Here is a 19,593-nt window from a genome sequence, read left to right on the forward strand (position 1 = left end):
ACCATCTGGTGACCTGGTGTGGACAGAACAATCTGGAGCTCAATGCGCCGAAAACAGTGGAGATGATTGTAGATTTCAGGAAGAACCCAGCCTCACCCACCCCCATCACCCTGAGTGACGCCCCAGTTGACAGTGTTGAGTCCATCCGCTTCCTGGGCACCATCATCTCCCAGGACCTCAAGTGGGAGCTAAACATCATCTCCCTCACCAAAAAGGCACATCAGAGGATGTACTTCCTGCGGCAGCTGAAGAAATTCAACCTGCCAAAGATCAATGATGTTGAACTTTTACACCTCCATCATTCAGTCCATCCTTACCTCCTCCATCACTATCTGGTATGCTGCTGCCACTGCCAAGGACAAAGGCAGGCTGCAGCGTGTCATTCGTTCAGCGGAGAAGGTGATTGGCTGCAATTTGCCATCTCTTCAGGACCTGAATGGATCCAGGACCCTGTGGCGTGCGGGGAAGATTATGGCTGACCCCTCCCACCCTGGTCACAAACTCTTTGTGACCCTCCCCTCCGGCAGAAGGCTGCGGTCCATCAGGACCAAAACCTCACGCCACCAGAGCAGCTTCTTCCCGTCTGCGGCTGGCCTCATCAACAAGGCCCGGGACACCAGCCCCCCAACATGGACTCTAATCCTGAACTCTTAATTGCACACTCCTGCATTTTCCATTTCACATATTCTGTACATTTTTTTAAATATATTTTATATTTAGTTATTCCTATGTTTAATAACTTAATATGTGTATAATAACTTAATATGTGAATTGTTGGCAGTAAAAACCTTTCTGATTCTGATTCTGAAATCACGTGGATATAGCCATAGTGGAATAGAATGGACACATCTACATTCTGCAAGTTCGTTCTTGAAACATCCTACCTCAAGCTGTTTTTACTTTACCTATTGGTTTCTTCCATCAGGTTGTTGTAGTGTTTGCATGCTTTGCAAATGACTACACATGTTGCTGTTTCATAGGCATCTCTGCAAGAATTGATGGGTGTAAAACATTTCCTTGAACTGCACTTAAACCAAAAGGATGTGGTTTAGCAATTACCATACTTACAATGTAGGGAATGTACACAAAAACTGAGAATGACATCAAATTATTTAAACAGGAATCAAAGAAAAGAGACTGAAAGGTATTGTTGCTTTATTTATTTTGAAATAACCATTTTTTTTCACCTGTACGGAAATACATACCAGAAACATTGTATTTCATTTTTCCACCAAACATCGCTTTGAACCCTTTTATGTAGTCTCCCATTTGTATACAGTGATTTGTGCTTTGACACCTCAGAATTTAAGGTAATGTTAAAACAGTTATGCAGCAATTACGACTAAGAAAAAGCCCAAGGGCAATTATACAGTTATAATGAAAGCAATGACAAATGTGGATGCAATACAAGAAACCACTCAATAATACAGTAAGATAAACTTCGTTGCTGAAGAGGTGTCGAAATCATCTGAAAATGTATTTCAAAATATGACATCGCATGGGAAACTACCTCAATTGATTTGAAATTTAAGGTGCATTTTTAGAGTTTAGATTGAAGTAGATATGTACTAGTGCTTTTTACAAGGGCATGGCCTTGAGGACATGCCCATAATTATGAGTATATGTGTACATTATTTACTAAGGAATTATATATGTGCTACTGCTGGAATGCTTTCTACGCTAATCAATGAATCAAGTACATCACATTATTCACGGAAGTTCAAAATGTGTTTAATACTTCACTACTAGTGCAGCAAGCTTGAGTTGAAAGCAAAAATACAAAATGCACAAGGGCTTGTGTTGATTCAGGTCAATTCACTTAATGCTTTATGTAGAGACTAAAAATGTAAGATACATGAGCAAAATGAGATACTACAACTGTCACGACTGCTGTAGGCAATCCAAAAAGGCGAGAATATGTCAAAAATAAAGATAATCATCATACTACATTATATGCCAATATATCTGAAACATGGGTAGCCATGCACATATGTATAGTACATATAGGGAAATCAAAATGTATTTTTATATTATTACTGTGTATGCATATATAAAGCTTATCTACAGAGCACAGTTGTAGCTCTAATGAAAAAAATTGCAAAACCCATGCTTTACATAGAAAAGGCATCCACAACATTAAGAACTTTGTACAAAGTAAGAAACATGATACAATAAATAGTATTATAGAATTATTATACAGAAAAGCAATTTCATTTGTATCATATAAAAATATGTTTTAGTGCAACCTTACATACACTGGTAAATCACATCATTCAATCTCTGTCGTCCAAATAACACAGAATATTGCATTATTACATAGCAGACACAAACACATGGTAATGTACATGCCTTCCTGCTTCAGATACTAGTAAGACTATACGCAGAAAGTAAAGAAAAGGCACACATATTGTTTACTTAAGAGTACCAGGCAAATGTCAATTAGCATGTTTGGTCAAGTTCATTTATAGGTTTATGTATATTTTCTTCATCTTTAAATAAGTAAATGTTCAAAACAGGAAACATTTTTCAAAAAGGCATGCTATGCACATACATTTCAACTTCAAAAATCAAATGTATTGTGTTGCTTAATGAATTATGATATGGATGTTTGCATGTATTCTGCATGTGTAAACATTTAGATATAATGTTTGTGCTGAATTTCCCTTTGTAGCCACATTTAACCATTTTCTGTACAGTTGTTTACCCTCTTTGTGTTTAACGACGATTCCCCTTGGCTTTGTAAAAGTGGGAGTTTGTCCTCACTCCTTTGACTGCGGAGAGGAGAGTAAGTTAACACCTGTTCCATACCGGAGTGGAGAGGCATGGCAGAGCTTTTCAGTGACTGCCTGATGTCTAACTTGTTGTCAAGGTGTAAGGGAGAATGAGCAGATGTGTGTGGCTTCTGATATGGTGGAGTATCAGTGGACAGGGATTTCTCTAGGGGCTCCTCTGAGACGATCCGGAGAGAAGCAATGGCCTTGGTACAAGTCTGTATGCTCTCTTCCTGTTTGATATCCTTATCTGAGATTTCATCCTCATCCCTTTCAGATTTTTCAGAAGGCATGCTAGCTGAAGGCAGTGATTGCTCTCCCCTTGGGGAAAACAATATGTTTCCCTGGGTCTGAGGGGAGTCCTCCACATATCTGCCACTGGGCACCTTGCCATCTGCCACTTGGATGAACACTTCATTAGCATTGGACTCCTCTGATGTGGTCTTCTGTAAGGGCAGGTGGGCAGGATGGATAAGGCCTGCAATGGAGGGTCTGACAGTGTGCACAATCTGGATCCCCCCAATAGGGATCATGGGGAAAGGTGTGTGGATGTGCTGTTGGGAGTGTAAGGGCAGGTGGCTGAACAGGCCATGGTGGGAGGAGGCTGTTCCTGTACTGCTGCTGTTTCTGACAAAATCCAGCTTCTTCATCTGCTCCTGAAACAAATAATATGTGATAGGTTTATCTAGCTGTAAAAAAAGTCAAGCATTAGTTATTAAGTCTGTGCCTGTCTTGTATGGTTACTCAGTCTGTGCCTATCTTGCATGGTTACTCAGTCTGTGCCTGTGTTGCATGGTTCCTCAGTCTGTGTCTATCTTGCATGGTTACTCAGTCTGTGTCTGTGTTGCATGGTTCAAGCACTTCAGCCATTGTTTTCTCAATTTAAGTAATAGAGAGGGCAGCCACAGTATTCTTCTGTCTCTTGTTAAAGCTGATGCTAAATTTAAAAGGCTACATTTATATGAGAAAAATCACTTATTATATTCAACAAATAAGTTGAATTTGATATAAAAGACAACACAACCAGTGAGCAATGCTTTATTTTGTTTCTTAAGAAAGGACCAACTTATGTGAACTAGACAACAGAAATGTCATGAAAGGCTAAAGGGTAGCTACTGCAAATGGCTGATGACCCAAAACCTGATGCATCATGTTTTGCTTGCATAGATTCAACTAACAATAGGAGGGCCATCCAGTGATTGAAATATTATTTTGGAATATTTAAGAAGTAAAACATGTTATGCCTACATCGCCAATGTCATACTGCTACCGGCATATTTGTTGACAATAAGTATTCAAGTACAATATATAATTATGAATAGAGATTTGTAACTTTGTAATTTGTATCAGTACATTATTGTTTGTGTTTTGAATGTTGTTACTGTGACGAGCCCTTGACAACACCGTAACATATATCAAACTCCCCTCGAGTAGACCAATTGTCCACATTCTATTACCCCACAGAAAGAGTGACACATCTGCAACATCCTTTCCTGCCAAAAGGTAAGCTAGATTTGTAGATCTCCTAAAAACGTCCTGCCCAGATGAACACCTGTGGGTCATTTTGTATGCCACAAAGAGTACTTGTAACACTTTATTGGAATATAAATTGATTATTTCGCTAAGCCGCCTTCGCGAGTTCTCTTACTCACTATCAGCTAACTTGAACCAAGGAAACAACTTTGGCGTTTCATCAAAGATTCACCAGGAACAGCAGACCCACAGCTCAGGAGCTGGATCATTTTGATTGGAATTGTAGCTATACTTGGCTAGCAAGTGTTTTCCTTCATAATATTTCAGACATATTACATAGGAGTTGGAGCACCAAAATATGGCTTAATGACTGAAAAAGTTTCTTACATATGTGTTAAATTCTCAGTTTAAACCTGTTATGTAGGTATGGACATTACAAGTACAATAAAATACTTCCCTTTTGGCACGCTTTTCTCAAATCTCTTTTTCTGTAGTATGGCTGACAAATCAGTTTGACTTAATGTAATTAGTACAAAATATAAAGTAAGTGTAGAATCAGTAACTAAATATAAGATAAAGTGACTGAAAATATTGAGACAAAATAAAACATGACTCACTGTTTCTGTTTCAGATGGACTCCTTGTCTTTTGGGCCAGGGATACCATCTCTGCCTGTAGGTTCTGCCCCGGGCTCCATGAGGAGCTGTGATGATGGGCACCCCTCCTTGGGGACACAGGTCTCACTCTATAGCGGCTCCTTGGGGACACATCTCTTCTAGCACTCAGCTCACGGCCTGGAGATGAGGGTCTCCCCGTGTTAGAGATGGGCAATAGGAGGTTTGTAGGAGAGTGGTCACCCCTGGGGGACACATCTCGATGTAACATGTCCCTCCTAGGAGATAGATGCCGGACATGGTAAGCCTCTCTTCTGGGGGACAGGCGTCTACGGGGTGAGAGGTCCCCCCTTGGTGAGAGATATCTCTGGGATGTGGGAGAAGGCTCTCTAAGAGGAGAGGAGTCACACCCTGGAGAGGATAGACAGGATGGGGAAAGGTCAAACAAGGGGGAGATATGCTCTGGTGACGGGCTGGAGTCTTCATCCATAGAATTGGGCACCCTCAGTTGATTCCTGTAGTTTTCTGCTAAGGTCCCTGGCAAGAGATTCTGATACTCTGGCAAATGGACCTGGATGCTGGGCAGGCTTGTTAAGTAACTGAACAGTGGAGGTTTGGAGCCAGAGTGCAAGAAGTCAGCAGAAGACCCTTGGGAAGCAGTAACCACAGTAGCGGCAAGCAAAGCAAGGCTATGGGGCTGAGGGCTTGTGCTTCTAGAACATGTTTTTGGTGTTGAATCACCATCATATTCCTCCTCATCCTCTTCAGCCTCATCTATGTCCTCTCCATCATCCTCTTGCCCATCTGAGTCATCTGCATCAGAGAACTGATGGTCAGCCATGTCAAATTGCCCAGAATCTCTGGGGTTTTCCTCAGCAGTATCTGGTCAATTAGAGAACAAACACACATTTTACAAATATACACCTTATATATTTTTGACCAATGAACCTGTTTTAATCACTATTTGTATTTACACAACTGAATTTAATGAAACATAGGATTTTACTGCATATTATTGGTAAAATGGAGATAACAATTATTTGTCTGCACGAAAGGATTCTATTTCACACCTGCTTCCTCTGCTTCCACATCATCAATGCATGTCACTGACACCCCCAGCTCCAAGCACTTCTTCATGTGGGCTTTGGATTTCATGTGTTTTGTGAGATTTCCTGAAACCAAAATTGAATAGTTTTAGTCATTATCCAAAAACAACACTAGAGCCTTCACTGAACAAATTTGGATCTGTGATAAAAAAGTTATATTTTTTTCACATTCAGGAAGGGAGATTTTTCCATATATATAATGTATTTATATATATTATTATATAATACATTGTTATATATTTTATTATTATGTATTAATTTATTTTGGAGCTGGAGACTCACCTTTAGTTTTAAAAGCAAAGTTGCAGAATTTGCAGACATACGGCCTCACATCAGTATGTGTGCGGATGTGTTTTTTCAGCATACTTGGCTTTTTACAGCGGATTCCACACTCTTCACAGATGTACTTCCCTCTTCCTCTACCCCGCACATAGACATAGTCCTCACTAGATTTATACCTGAAATGAAAAGCAGGCTGGTTTTACTTAAGTCAATAGAAAGTATGTAGACTATACATGCAACCATAAGAGGGGTCCACTATCTATTATATTGAATTGTGTATCTTGTAAGTAAGCACATGTAGAAGTATGAAAGAAGGGGCCCTAATTTTATAGGGCAACGAGCTATGCGTTACGCATGTGACATGATGTTAGTCTGCAAATGGCACATCAAAAGTAGGACCTGAGAGGCACTGTTATTTGCATGAATGCACTCATAGGATGATAGAACGGGACAGGACACAGCATATTCATTTGTGGATGTGCCATGGAATTTGTGTCTTTCGAGCCAGTCATATCAACACGACTTCTGACATGTGCTGTGATGACAAGCTGCTCATCATTTTGGTTGCTAGAAAATGACTCCTTTACTTTTCATATTTCAGTTCATGAAAAGACGTTCAGTAGCTGTAATTCCACTATTGGGCCAGTGCGAGCCAGAGCCACCTTTGGGCCTACCGGGGCTAATGGCCATCTTTGGGCCGACCGGGGCTATTGTCCTAGGGCCTCTCCGTCTAATCTCTAATCATTTAACTCATCAAATTTTCACTTTTTGTTAAGATTTGAGGCCCACATGAACGATAGGGTAGGGTGAATTATTGTATTCAATATCTGTATGGTAGTATGGTATCTGTACTATCTGTATGGTAGTTGCATAATTTGGCCTCTGACTTGCCTTTGCGCAGGTATTTTGTTTTCAATTTTCAATTTTTGTATTGTTTTAAACTTTTAACTACAGCATAAAATGTCACTTAATGCCCGACAACGGTTTAGGTTCTAATTTTGCATATGTGAATATGTTAAACATGGTCAATAGTCTATGCAATCATATTTGGGTATCAGAAACGCCTATCTAACACCCCTTTCTTAAGGAGCATGGATAGAGCAAGTTCATGTTTTTTGCAGCTAGTGACCTGTCCCATGCATGACCTTGAAGGTCCAACCTTCTGCTCGGTCAATTCAAAATTTCTTGTCTTAACCATGTTTTCGTAGACCAAATTTTATGTTTAGTATTGTTGTCTTGTAGGAAAACCCACCTCATATTGAGGGGTTCATGGATGGACACCCTGACATTCTGAAGAATTTCCTGGAACGATACAGTTTTGAAAGTTCCTTTCAATGATTACAATCCGTCTTGGGCATGAGAATGGATTATGTAATACAAACATGGAAAAAGTGGCTGATTACCACTCCAATTAATTTCCATGGCCAATGCTATGAAAGTCATCTTTTTTTTCAAGGTGCTTAATTTTGGCACCAAAATTTGAACAGCCAATTTCTGTAACAGCCAGCTGCACATGACTGATGACCACAGTAACCAACACTACACTGGTTGACCACATTTTTGCATGACTGAAAACATTCTATGGGGAACAAACCTTGGCACCAAAATAGCCAATGGTAACTGTCTGAAGTGTATTCCCCCTGGTCCTGAGCCTTTTTGGCACATCCAGGTAGTCTTCAGCAAAGGAAACAATTTGAGCAAGACTAACATTAAGCAGTGAAGGAGAGGCCTGCATGTCCTTCAATTTTATCCTGGTGTGCTTTCTGATCTCTGGGGGGCCAACCTTCAAGCCTTTCCTTTACTCTAGGCTGGGTTTGTATCCAATCTCAACCCTTACCTTAGTCCAGGCTTGTGTGAGTGGCTTGTGCTGAGTGGTTGGCTGCCCATTCTAACCAAACTTTTATTAAGATTGTTCTACTCTCCTCATATACTGTATATGTTTATATTTAGTGACAGCCTATGTACACATAACTATACAAACGAATGCTTTCACTGTCATGGTTCTGAGGTTAATCACCCCACCTTAACTTATAAAAGTAACCTTATGAGCAAAATATGCACACACTAAGTTGTTGTATGATATTTTGAATCCTAGTTACTCACTATCCTCCAATTTGACCCATTGGCAGTTTGTATACTGTACGTGCGCTATAATAGAGTAATAAAATTGAACAGAATTTTCCATAAAAACTCTGTCAACATACCCACAAGACAAAATTGTCAGCTGTTATTATTTATCTGTCATTGTGTGTTATTTAATTATTCTCACAACCAAAATCACTTATGATGGTAAAGTCAAATCATAAGGCAGTTTGTTTAAAAGGTATAATATCCACTTTCACGTACCCTCCTTCAAAGATTTTTATGCGAGGTGGCTCAGCTTGCTTTGAGAGCTCTTTATCTCCGCGGTCATTATTTCCATTCTCTCTTGTGCTAAGACTCTTCTTTTGATGACCATATTTGCCCGAATCTGGCTGCATGACCTCTGACTTCAGCTGAAATGATAGAGATGGAATATAGAAAGGAAGTTAGTTATGACATAATGTAACATATTAACCTACACAGTTATACAAATGAACAAAAAGAGTGAGTTACACTCATTATATTACCATGTTCTTAACACTTCTCATCTACAACACACAGTAAATCAGTCAACTGAACAGTACATGTACAAAATATACTAAAACATCAGTGCAATGTGGTCACACTCATTCACACACACATTCACACTTTGTACCTGGTCAAACCTCTGCTTCCACATGAGAGATGGCACAAGTTTTCCAGACCCAAGATGATGCATATCAGCAGTCGTATAGGTTTCAGTGTTCTTACTCTGCTTTGAGCAAAGTAGTGCTAAGGTGGCCTTTGTGGTAAGGCTAAATGGGTTTGGATTGTAGGAGCTAACACACCAGGAGCCATAGACAGAACTTATGGGCGTTGTTTGAGAATGGTTTGGCTTGGTGTAATTAAGAAAGCACCAGCTCACACTTGTCGTCGTCCGAAGAGTTGGAAACCGAATCAACTGTTGTGCGTCTGCTAGATCAGTGAGCAGAAAATTGCTCCCAGGACCCACACCTACTTGATTAGCAACAAGTTGTATGAGCATGTTCACAGGCCTTTTACTCCCCATGTCCTGCTTGCCCTCACCTTGAGCATCTATGGAGAGGAACACTGCCTTCTGACAGTGGGCCTCTGAAGCACATTCATCAACATCCAACTGCTCTGGCGACTGTGTTCTATCCTGAGTGTCTGGCAAAGTTGGCAAGGATGGAGTTAAACTTTCAACAGATGGCAGTAGTGCAGTCAAATGAACAGGTCCCTTTGTGAGAGGAAATTTAGATGTTGGGGGTAATGTGATTTTGACCTTTTCCTTTTCACCTGTGTTGCTAAGCTCAACAGCACTAAGTTCCTTCACTATTTGCCCATACATTCTCTCCTCTTTGACCCGTTTCTGCGTTTTGGTCTCAATAAAGAGTTCTAGGCTATTAGATGGTGATAACATACGTTTGCTTGCTCCGATGCCAGATGAAGCATCTGTAGTTGAGATTGTTCCAGAGGTCAACGACAAGGGAATCCCTGTGTTTAATCTTCCAGACGATGACTCTGGAAATTTCAAGATTGGATATTGCACAGATACATCTGGATGTCCAAACAGGTGTGATAAGTGGAGCACTGTGTCATGCTTTGAAGCAATTCCTGTCATTGAAATTGGCAATGTTTTTTCTGCCGGTATAACCCGTGAGGTTGTGCACCGTGCATGTGTAGCCAAGATCTCTGCCACACTTGTGTACATGACACTACTGTATGATGGCATATGAGTCTGGATTCTGACAGGGACCAGCAGTCCTGGGGGAGATGACAGTGAACTTACATTCAGACTGGAAACAACTGGCCGGATGTGCTGCAGGGTAGCTGAACTCATGGTGGGTGTTTGAGAGGAATGTGAGTGAAGATGATGAAGATAACAATAGCTCTGACCACAACCTTTATCTTTCTCGGAATCACACTGCTCTTGGTGAAGAGTTTGGGGAAGCTGCTGTTGAATTGGCAGCAAACTGGGATGTCTGATACGTATTTTAGGCAGGTGATGTTTACTGTAAGACAGGTACTGCGGTTGCCTTTGTGTGGGGGAATTATCCCAGTACTGAAATGTCAGGGATCCCTCTTGATGTATGAACTCTTGTGTGGAATGCTCACAGTCTGATGATTCTTGTGCTCTCTTTGATTTGGCTTCTTGACTAGTGGTTGCACCATGAGAGGTTGTAAGGGAACCATTATGCCAACCTAAGCTTGAGAGATGGGGAACAATCTCAGAATGTTCTTGCTTCATACTTATATCTACACTCTGTTCTTGCAAAGCAGTCTCAGGGTACACACTTAAGGATGCTTGCCTGACAAGGTAACCCCGTCTTCGTTCTTTTAAAGATGAAGGACTTGCATATAGCTCCCCTTGCCTTGAAGAGGTGGAAAGACTTCCATAATCAAATGACTTACTACGAATGTCTGGTACCTCTGCAGGTAATGTGCAAGGAGCCTGTTCTGATGAGGAACGTCGCATTTCCCTCTGGTGATGACCTGGTATAGAGAGGGAATGCCCACTTCCTGGAACAGTTAAAAACTCTGATTGTTTGCAGAAATCATCCAGTTTGGTTGGGGACATGGATTTTATACTTTCCTCTTTTTCAAATGACATAGAGAAACTTGAGCTATGAGACAGATTGCTGTCCTGACTGGGACTCCTTGACAGGCTGGTGCACGCGGACTCAAAACTAGATTCACCAGAAGAGTACTCCATATCTGCCAGACGAAGGCGCTTTTTCTTGGGAGGCAGCTTTTCTGCAGGGAGCTGAGACAGAGTCTCACTTCTTTGAGGCCACTGGAACTCTTCCACGTGTTGCTTCTCTGGCTCCTTAGTCGCTGCCTCTGGCTCTCTCTCTGGTTTGTCTGGTTCCTCTGTCACTCTGATTTCAGGCACTTGAATGTTTGGCTGCCTCACAAGTTTATGAGGCATATGATACTGCTGGTTTGGTGATGGACCAGGGAGCTCACTGTCACTTGGTGGCTGTCGCTCCATGCTTTCAGATCTAAATACAAACTCAGGGCTTTTACAATTCTCAATGTTATCCACGTCAGAGTGCTCTGAGACCTTTCTGGCTGGCTTGTCTTGATTAGATGGAAGATCAATGGACTCAGACTTCTCAAATGAGTTTGGCCTACTCAATGAGTTGGTGTGCTGTATTACAGAGATCACATGACCTGTTGTCTTCCTGTCAAGATCTGGAACAATAACTAAATCCTCAGAACTAATCACAACCCCGTTATCAAAACTGTCTGACTGGCTATGTGAACTACAGATGGCTCCCATTCCAGTGGATGTACCTCTGGAAGCATTCTGACCCATATTTGAATCATAATCACCAACAATTGTACAACCACTTGGACTATTGTCATAGTGTCCCACAGAGTCTTCCTCATCTCCAACACTTTTTTCTTTTCTGCGTTTTCTGTTGGTGCTTTCAACAATACCAAATTTATAACTATGTGAGACAAAAGGGGCTCTCTCTATTTCAGGACCAACACCTTCTTTTCCCGAGGTCCTGAAATCTTGAATCAGATGGCCTTGTTCCCAAAACTGTACTGGTGGAACTGCATTCTTAGCAAGTATACTACAGTTTTCTGAATCAGCATGTCCCTCATGTGCTGAATGTTCAAAAGCAGCTTGTCTCCTTAGTCTTCGTAAACCAGCTGCACCAGGGTAAAAGACATCATCTGGGGTCATCATCTCATCAAATGAGTGACTCCCTCTTAGGCCTGGTGGAACATTAAGGTTTGTGAAAGATGATGTTGGCATTGAGTTGCTACGCGTCAGAGGGCCTGAATCAGAAGGAGCTTCTAAAAGACTACTGTTGCAATGAGGATCAGTGGCATATACTTTTACGTCACATTGGGGTAGCATTTGCAACTCTGAACTATCACCTGACAAGAACCTATGTTCCTGTGAGCTCATTCCCATGTCCAGCATGGCTTCAGACTCATTCATGCCGATGATATTATTGTCTTGGCTGGTTGCCATACCTACAGTGATGGACTGTCTCTGTCTGGAATTTGGCCAGGTTCTTCCAAACATTATCTCCTCGTAGGACTTTGCGTTGGTGTTGGGTGGGCTAATTTGTTGCTCTGCACTCTCAGACCTCGAGAAATATCCTGAATCTGTACTGCCTTTGCTATGTGGGCTCAAAAGATTAAGAGACTGTTCCGAATCCTGGCCTTTTTTCTCAGTAAGTCTCAAAGCAAGCCTCTGTTTGATAGCGTGAGACTCATCACCTTGACCAACTTGAAAGTTGGTGCACTCCATTGCTGTTGATGGGATCCCCTGTTTGGGAATAATTAAGATAGGTACTTTCATAGATGCCATTGAAAACTCCTCAGCTGAGTCTAGATATGCTGGTTGTCCAATCTTTCCCCTCGTGCTTGACTCAAATGATATTTGTGGAATTTGGCAACTTTTGTCCTGGAATAAAATACCCTCTGTGGTTTCTTCTTCTGTGTCTGTACTTTGTTCTCCGTCTGAATGTATGTCTGCTTCTCCCACTAAGGAGGCCTGGTCCATGTCTGCACGTGCAGCTGCCTGTTCAGAAAATGGAACAAGTCCTGCTTTAATAGCATGGGCATGGGATTTTCTGTGTTTATACAAATTACTCTTGGTTTTGAAGGAGAAGCCACACGGGCCGCAGGGATAGGGCCGTTCTCCAGTATGCGAACGAATGTGTTTCTTCAACACACTGGGTTTAGCACAAGCCCTGCCACAGTAGTTGCAGATATATTTTCCTGGCTTTTTGGGTTTCAGTTCCTTTTTATGTGTTTCCTCATATTGCTCAGATCCCGGCTGAGAATACTGTACAAATAACATAGGTGAACCTGGAGACTTCTGTCGTGGGAAGGCTCCATGGCTATGGGTGTGTTCAAGGAACATGTCATCTGAGGTGGTACACTTCAGGTGCCAGGTATCCAGACCAGGCTGTGGCTTTGTGCCAGGCAAAACAGAATCTGGCATAAGCTGTTGTGGATGTGAATGTGGTAACTTTTGGGAGTAAGCGTTGGGGTTGACCTGTGGATACTGGTTGCTCTGATATGACTGACTCACTGATGATGACAGAACTTTCCCATGGTGATACTTTTGTCCCAACCCAGTAGAGCTGCTCCCACTCACCCCACCCTGTAGACCTTCAGGTTCTATATTACTTTTCCCATCTTGATCAGGATACAGTCTTATATCAGGCGATGGCTCAGAAACCCACTTCCTCTGGAGAATCTTCTCTCTAGTCTCTTTGTTGCATTTCTGTTCTGCAGCAGATTCATGATGCTCCATTGTCCCCTTTCTTCTATGGTGTTATGATGCTTGTTAAATTGATTTCACAGATGTGCCAAACATTAGAAGAGATACATCCTTTTCAGGTTGTTCCATATTTCACTGATATAAAATCCTTTCCCATCAGTTAATTTCTTTTCTGTCACACCTCGCACTAGAAAAACTCCTTGATGATTAGCTTGATGTTGTCCTGGTCTTTCCAGTGTGTCCACTATGGTGTGATCCCCGTATTATCTGTTAAAAAAAAAAACAGAAAGAAAAGCTCACAAAAAGTTTTGAGGTTGCCATATGGATACATTCTTTACAAACTTTACATTATCTTAGAGTCTTCTAAATGATGAACGTAAGACAATTGTAAGTTAAATTGACAATGACACTGGAGAATTGTCATGAAAATATAAGCTGTAGTTGATATACAGTTAAAGTCATCTACACACACTATTATTTATAGCATACTTCATATTGTAGCTAATATGATACGTCTGACTGAAACAGACATACAGCATATAATACCAAAGATTCTATTTCTCAACAATGCAATGTATGAATTATGCACAATGGCTTTGTGTATGCTAATATGATGTATGAATTATCTGCTCATTATAAGCAGATGCCCCCCCACTTCTGTGCTTGGTTCTGCTCAAGGTTTCTTCCTGTCAGAAGGGAGTTTTCCCTTGCCACTGTCACCAAATGCTCTTTGAGAAAATGTCTATTGTCAATTGGCAATACGTAACATTGATTAAAAGAGTATAGGCAGACCAGTGTGAATGATCAAATCAATACATTATATTGATAGAAACGAGTATAGGGAGACCAGTGTGAAAGATCAAATCAATACATTATATTGATTGAAAGAGTATAGGGAGACCAGCGTGAATGATCAAATCAATACTTTATATTGATTGAACGAGTATAGGGAGACCAGTGTGAATGATTAAATCAATACATTATATTGATTGAACGAGTATAGGGAGACCAGTGTGAATGATCAAAATAATACATTATATTGATTGAACGAGTACAGGGAGACCAGCGTGAAAGATAAAATCTACACAGAGAGGATAAAAGTGATGTTAGTCTGTTAGCAGGGTATTATGTGGACTGCCTATGAATATTAAACTATTATCAAATGATAACTTAAGAATTGCATTGCTTATTAAGCAATATAGCATGAGTGCCCCAGCCCAACCCCAGCTGTAAGGACATCTTTTTCCAATCATTTGCTTTTATGGAACAGTTATACTATCGACTAATTGAGTTTAAAAACACCAGATTGTGTATTTTTTTCCTTTATTTCCATCTTGATGATTCCTTCTCGGTCAGTGAGCCACCCTGTCAACTTCTACAGAGAGCATCTGAAGACAACCATGGTGAAATATGGACTAAATGTTGGTGGGAATGATTATGCAATTGAATTATTAAAACATTTGTAAATCAACCCAAACACTTCCCGATGGCAGGCCAGGCCTTGAAGGGGAATTGAACATCTTTGGCTAAAAGGAAAGGGAAATGTAGGAGCTACAGGTGGGTCTCAAATAGGATGCTGGTCTTGACAGTCTTGTCTTGACTCTCACTATGTGGTGCCTGTCACAGATGGCCCAGTGAGACTATTATCAAAACCCTGACATGGTTCTGCACTGGTCAGGAGCACCATTCCCAACAGAGTCAACGGGATTAGAGAGGAGCAAATACCACCGGATAGTCGACAGGCAGGCCCAAGGTATTGTTGAGGTTCTATCTCAACCCAGGCGTGGGCTTTTCACACACATGCTGTCTGGCAGTTGGTATCTCACTGAGCATTAGTATATCACCAGGCCAGGGGCGGTTTGTCCATAAGGGTGATTTGGGCGACGCACTGCCAAACGAGAAAAGGAGATATTTTTCTTCTGTCCGATTCTAACACTAGACCGTCTTATCTGCCTCTGAATGTCATTGTCCAATCAGGCTAAAGTCGTGCTTCAAATGGTCCCTGCCCTTATGGGGGTGATTCTGGGCGAAATGAAAATCGCCCAAGACCTCTCTTATAGACTCTCATGATAAATCCATCATTTTCACAAAACAGGGCTCTCAATGCAATCTCTATGGCGTCCGGGAGGGCTCGGCCCACTGAGCTATTGTCATACGTAACTGCGTATAAGGACGTCATACGGCTCTGATCAAGAAACATTTTGGCAAGATAGCTAACGGTTCAGTGCAACAACTCGATTCACTCTTTGAAAGAAACTCCTTTTTATATTTTTTTTATGGTCTTTTAAGCCTTTATTTGGATAGGACAGTGAAGTATTTGGACAGGAAGTGAGGAGGAATGAAGAGGTGGGGAGAGGATCAGGAAATGACAGTTGGCCGGAAACGAACCTGTGTCTCCGTGGGCATTCTATGATCATATACAACTGTATTGTGTTTTTCTGGTGGTAGAGTCCCTCAGTCCGGGCAATAATCCCCTCATCAATACTAAGTGTTCTAGTCCAAATGACAGCTATTTCTTCACTATATATCTTGAGAACATGGATCAGGTAGGATCAAGAGAGGTTCCAAACAGGTGAACAAACACAACCATTTATTTTTTCACCAGAACTGTATGTACACAGGCATACCTATTTTAGGCCTGCATATTTATGTGTATGCGTATGTGTATGTCGTGAATGAGTGATAAGGCCTGTCTGGATGTATGCTTGTCTGCAAAAAAGCTTCAGTGAAGAAATAACCGAGAGTCAGATACAGTATAGTGACGCAGACTGTCGACAGCAGAGGGCGAAATCATTTATTTGAGAGTCAGATAGAGTGACGCTGACAGTCAACCGCAAAGGGCGGAATCATTTATTGGCATAAAAAACACTGAAACAAACAACATAGACGAGAATTTCCTCTGTCGTCTTTGTTTCTATGGTAATGGCAATCAGAAGACTGCAGAACAAACAGCAGCAGTACTATCGAAACACTATTAAACACCGAATCACTGAATCACATGGCCAGGTGGCAGTTGAGCCTGAGCAACATCCACTGCTCATGATCATGTGGGCCAGACAGCAGAGGGGCTTTCATATGGGCAAGTGGTACTCGGAAGCAGCCTTATACTATACTTGCATGATGTATCTGTGGTAAAGATAATTGTTTTAGGTAAAAGGCCAACAGGAGAAGCATATCAAGGAACCGCTTCCCTTTCATTAACTGGAAAACAATAACTGGGCACATCTAGCTAGCTAACAGAAATCGCTACATAGCTAGGCAGAAGAAGATCATTTATTTGCTTTGTTAATTGAACATTACCGCTAGTTATATTTTCATGGTTAGGTTGTTAGGTAGTTGGCTTTGCCAGACCATGCAAGGGTTAATGTTAGTTATGCTCCCCATCGACAGAGTCTTGCATGCCTTACTAACCTTTTTTCTCTTCTAACTTGACACCGTTATCACTCACATACATTGGCCTTAAACATAGCTCCACACGCGGTGTGAACACTCAAAGATAGGCTCCACATCGGCTACTTCTTTGTCTCACCTCACCATGTGCTCGCGACCACACATGCACATAGAACATATGGAGACCAAACAGAGAAACATGCACACATTCTTTATGGTACAGAGCACACTCCAGCTTGCGCACTAGTTAGGTACATAAAGTCAGATTACATATTGTGTGTTTTAATTCTGATCATTTTGTAAATAAATACTTTTGATTATATATGCTGGTCTATTTACTGAGGCACAAGAGTGAATGCTGCCAAATTCTACTATTCAGAACTACAAAGACCTTCAACCCTTACTAGCTATTGATATGGTACTTTTGATTGTAGATATTATGTGTGGCTCCCCCATGTGTTCAACTGATCTGCTTTTGTGTTGAATAGTTGATGCCTATCCAGTCGGGTGAGATCACCAACATTTTATTGGTGCTGTTATCAGGATAGTACCAACGTTTTGTTGGTGGGAGAGTATCATTATTTATGCACAATTGCACCCATATTTATTTGGCGAGCAAACCTCCACTATTACCATCTACTCAACTAAGTACCATGTAGTTGTGACCGGTTAAGGTTTGCAATAACTTCGATGTAATTGTGTACTTCCAAGGAAAGTGGGCAACAAATTCTTAGAGTCACCTTCATTACCCATCAATTCAAGTTTCAATGGTTGTTATCCAAGGTTAATGTTGGGAACAGTCCAAGATTAATTTTGTACTATCTAGAAATTAAGATTGCTTAATTGATTGATTAAGTGTAGCTTTCCAATAAATTACAAAATTACTCTTATATAGTTATTGTTCATGGCTACACCAATTTATAAAGAGTTTATTTAATTTACCTTATACTTACCCCACATGAACATGTTAGCTTTAGGGTCATGGTGTCAGGAGTTTAGAGCCTGCCAAGGACTCTCTACCTGTTTTGTTATCACTGTGTGATCTGTGTTTGTTTTTTTTGTCCATGTGCTTTAAGGCTGATTTATGCTCAGAGACATAAGCGTAAGCGCAAGAGGCCGTGCGAGCCCTTGCGCGACTTTTCACGTCTTGCGTGCGTCGGCCCCTTTTTCTAGACTTGCGTCATTTTTTACGTAAGCTCTAACGCGAGCCTCGTAGCCTGCATTCTATCAACGAATGTTACGAGATGAGGTTACTAAAATATTCTGCATGTCTACTCAGTTTTACAGTGCTTCCCAAGTAAAGGTTTGAAAAGAACTTCAAGCTTCAGACTTTCTGTTAGGGAACCTGTTATCTATCTGCAGAGCAAATGTCAGGCTCATACAAAAACATAAACGTGAATTATTGATGCTAATACCTAGCGCGGTGTCTTTAGGATTTCCCATATACGTTAGCATTAAGCTAACGTATTTTCTACCACAGTAAAACATGCAATACTATGTGATTGATTTTAGAAAACGAATGTTATGTGATGAGATTACTAAAATGTAGTCTGCATGTCTGCTCATTTTAACAGTGCTACCCAAGCAAAGGTTTGAAAAGAACTTCAAGCCTCAGACTTTCTGTTAGGGAAACAGCTTTCTATCTGCCAAGCAAATGGCAGGCTCATGACAACACGCACAACCTTTGGGAGCATGAACTGCTATGAGTAAATTTTGCGCAACAATTAACCCCAACGCAGAAGCAAGCAGCCGCCTTTAGTCCTGGGCCCCATTCCTCAAACGTGGTTTAACTAAGTCTATCAAATGTCTTATTAGCCAGCTTAAATTAACGCAATGAAGACAGGCTATCTCGGTTCCTCCAAGGCTGATCCACGCTCAAACTATTTTGTTAATTCAAAAAAGACTTCTGTTATCAGGGTAATTGCGTGTGCCCGTCCTACTTCAAAAGGGGGAAACGTCGATCACCAGAACCATGATTTTTCTAACAGTACAATGGCTACTAAACTTAAAGAAAGAGCTTTCTTTTTCCCCGCTTGTGAGCAGATGATAATGAACCATTATGTAGAAAAGAAGATCATAATCATGGCAAAATCCTACACCGCCACCACTATGAGAGCAAGACAAGAAGCATGGCAAAATATCGCCGACAAGTTAAATGCATAAGTGTTGGGAAAATGTATAGGCTAATTTTAAGTGCCTCGTTGAATCAGATCATATTTCTTGAAATGTGCCTTCTGGCAGTAAACTCAATGGAATGAATTATCAAATGAATAAGTAGATAAAAACAAGGCCAAAGAGTATCTAATTGATACGAATGAATGGATACTTATGAGGATATATGTACTGTACGCGCTTATGTATCATGTACTATACATGTATGTGTAGATGACCATATAGAAGTAGGAGTTTGAATATGTGTGTGCGAATCTGTGAAAGGGCAGATCAGTATGTATGTACAGTATGTATGTATGTATTACAACATGTCTGACAGTGGTACAGGGGGTGGAGGTGTTGTATAGAGGAGTCATATTGTAATTTGAAGGTTGCTAGTTCCATTCCCCACTCCTCCTTAAAAAGTGTGCAGATTTTTTAAGACATTCTTAGTTTGTTCTTTACTTGTTT

The 19,593-nt window shown here is 41.0% G+C and overlaps 1 protein-coding gene across 3 annotated transcripts in view; it reads right to left on the bottom strand.

The window, feature by feature from the left end:
• Positions 1 to 1,190: 1,190 nt before the first annotated feature.
• Positions 1,191 to 19,593, bottom strand: part of hivep2a (HIVEP zinc finger 2a) — a 41,766-nt gene continuing 23,363 nt past the window's right edge. For all 3 annotated transcript variants that reach the window (XM_080832894.1, XM_080832895.1, XM_080832896.1), the window contains 6 exons: positions 8,983 to 13,848; positions 8,592 to 8,740; positions 6,246 to 6,421; positions 5,928 to 6,029; positions 4,862 to 5,739; positions 1,191 to 3,427 (listed from right to left, as the gene is read on the bottom strand). In XM_080832894.1, coding sequence (XP_080689020.1) covers positions 2,678 to 3,427; positions 4,862 to 5,739; positions 5,928 to 6,029; positions 6,246 to 6,421; positions 8,592 to 8,740; positions 8,983 to 13,614 — 6,687 coding nt within the window. In that variant the 5' untranslated portion in view covers positions 13,615 to 13,848 and the 3' untranslated portion in view covers positions 1,191 to 2,677. The remainder of the gene's footprint in view (positions 3,428 to 4,861; positions 5,740 to 5,927; positions 6,030 to 6,245; positions 6,422 to 8,591; positions 8,741 to 8,982; positions 13,849 to 19,593) is intronic.

Source organism: Sprattus sprattus (assembly GCF_963457725.1).
Source record: "Sprattus sprattus genome assembly, chromosome: 2".
In the NCBI taxonomy this organism is placed as follows: domain Eukaryota; kingdom Metazoa; phylum Chordata; class Actinopteri; order Clupeiformes; family Clupeidae; genus Sprattus; species Sprattus sprattus.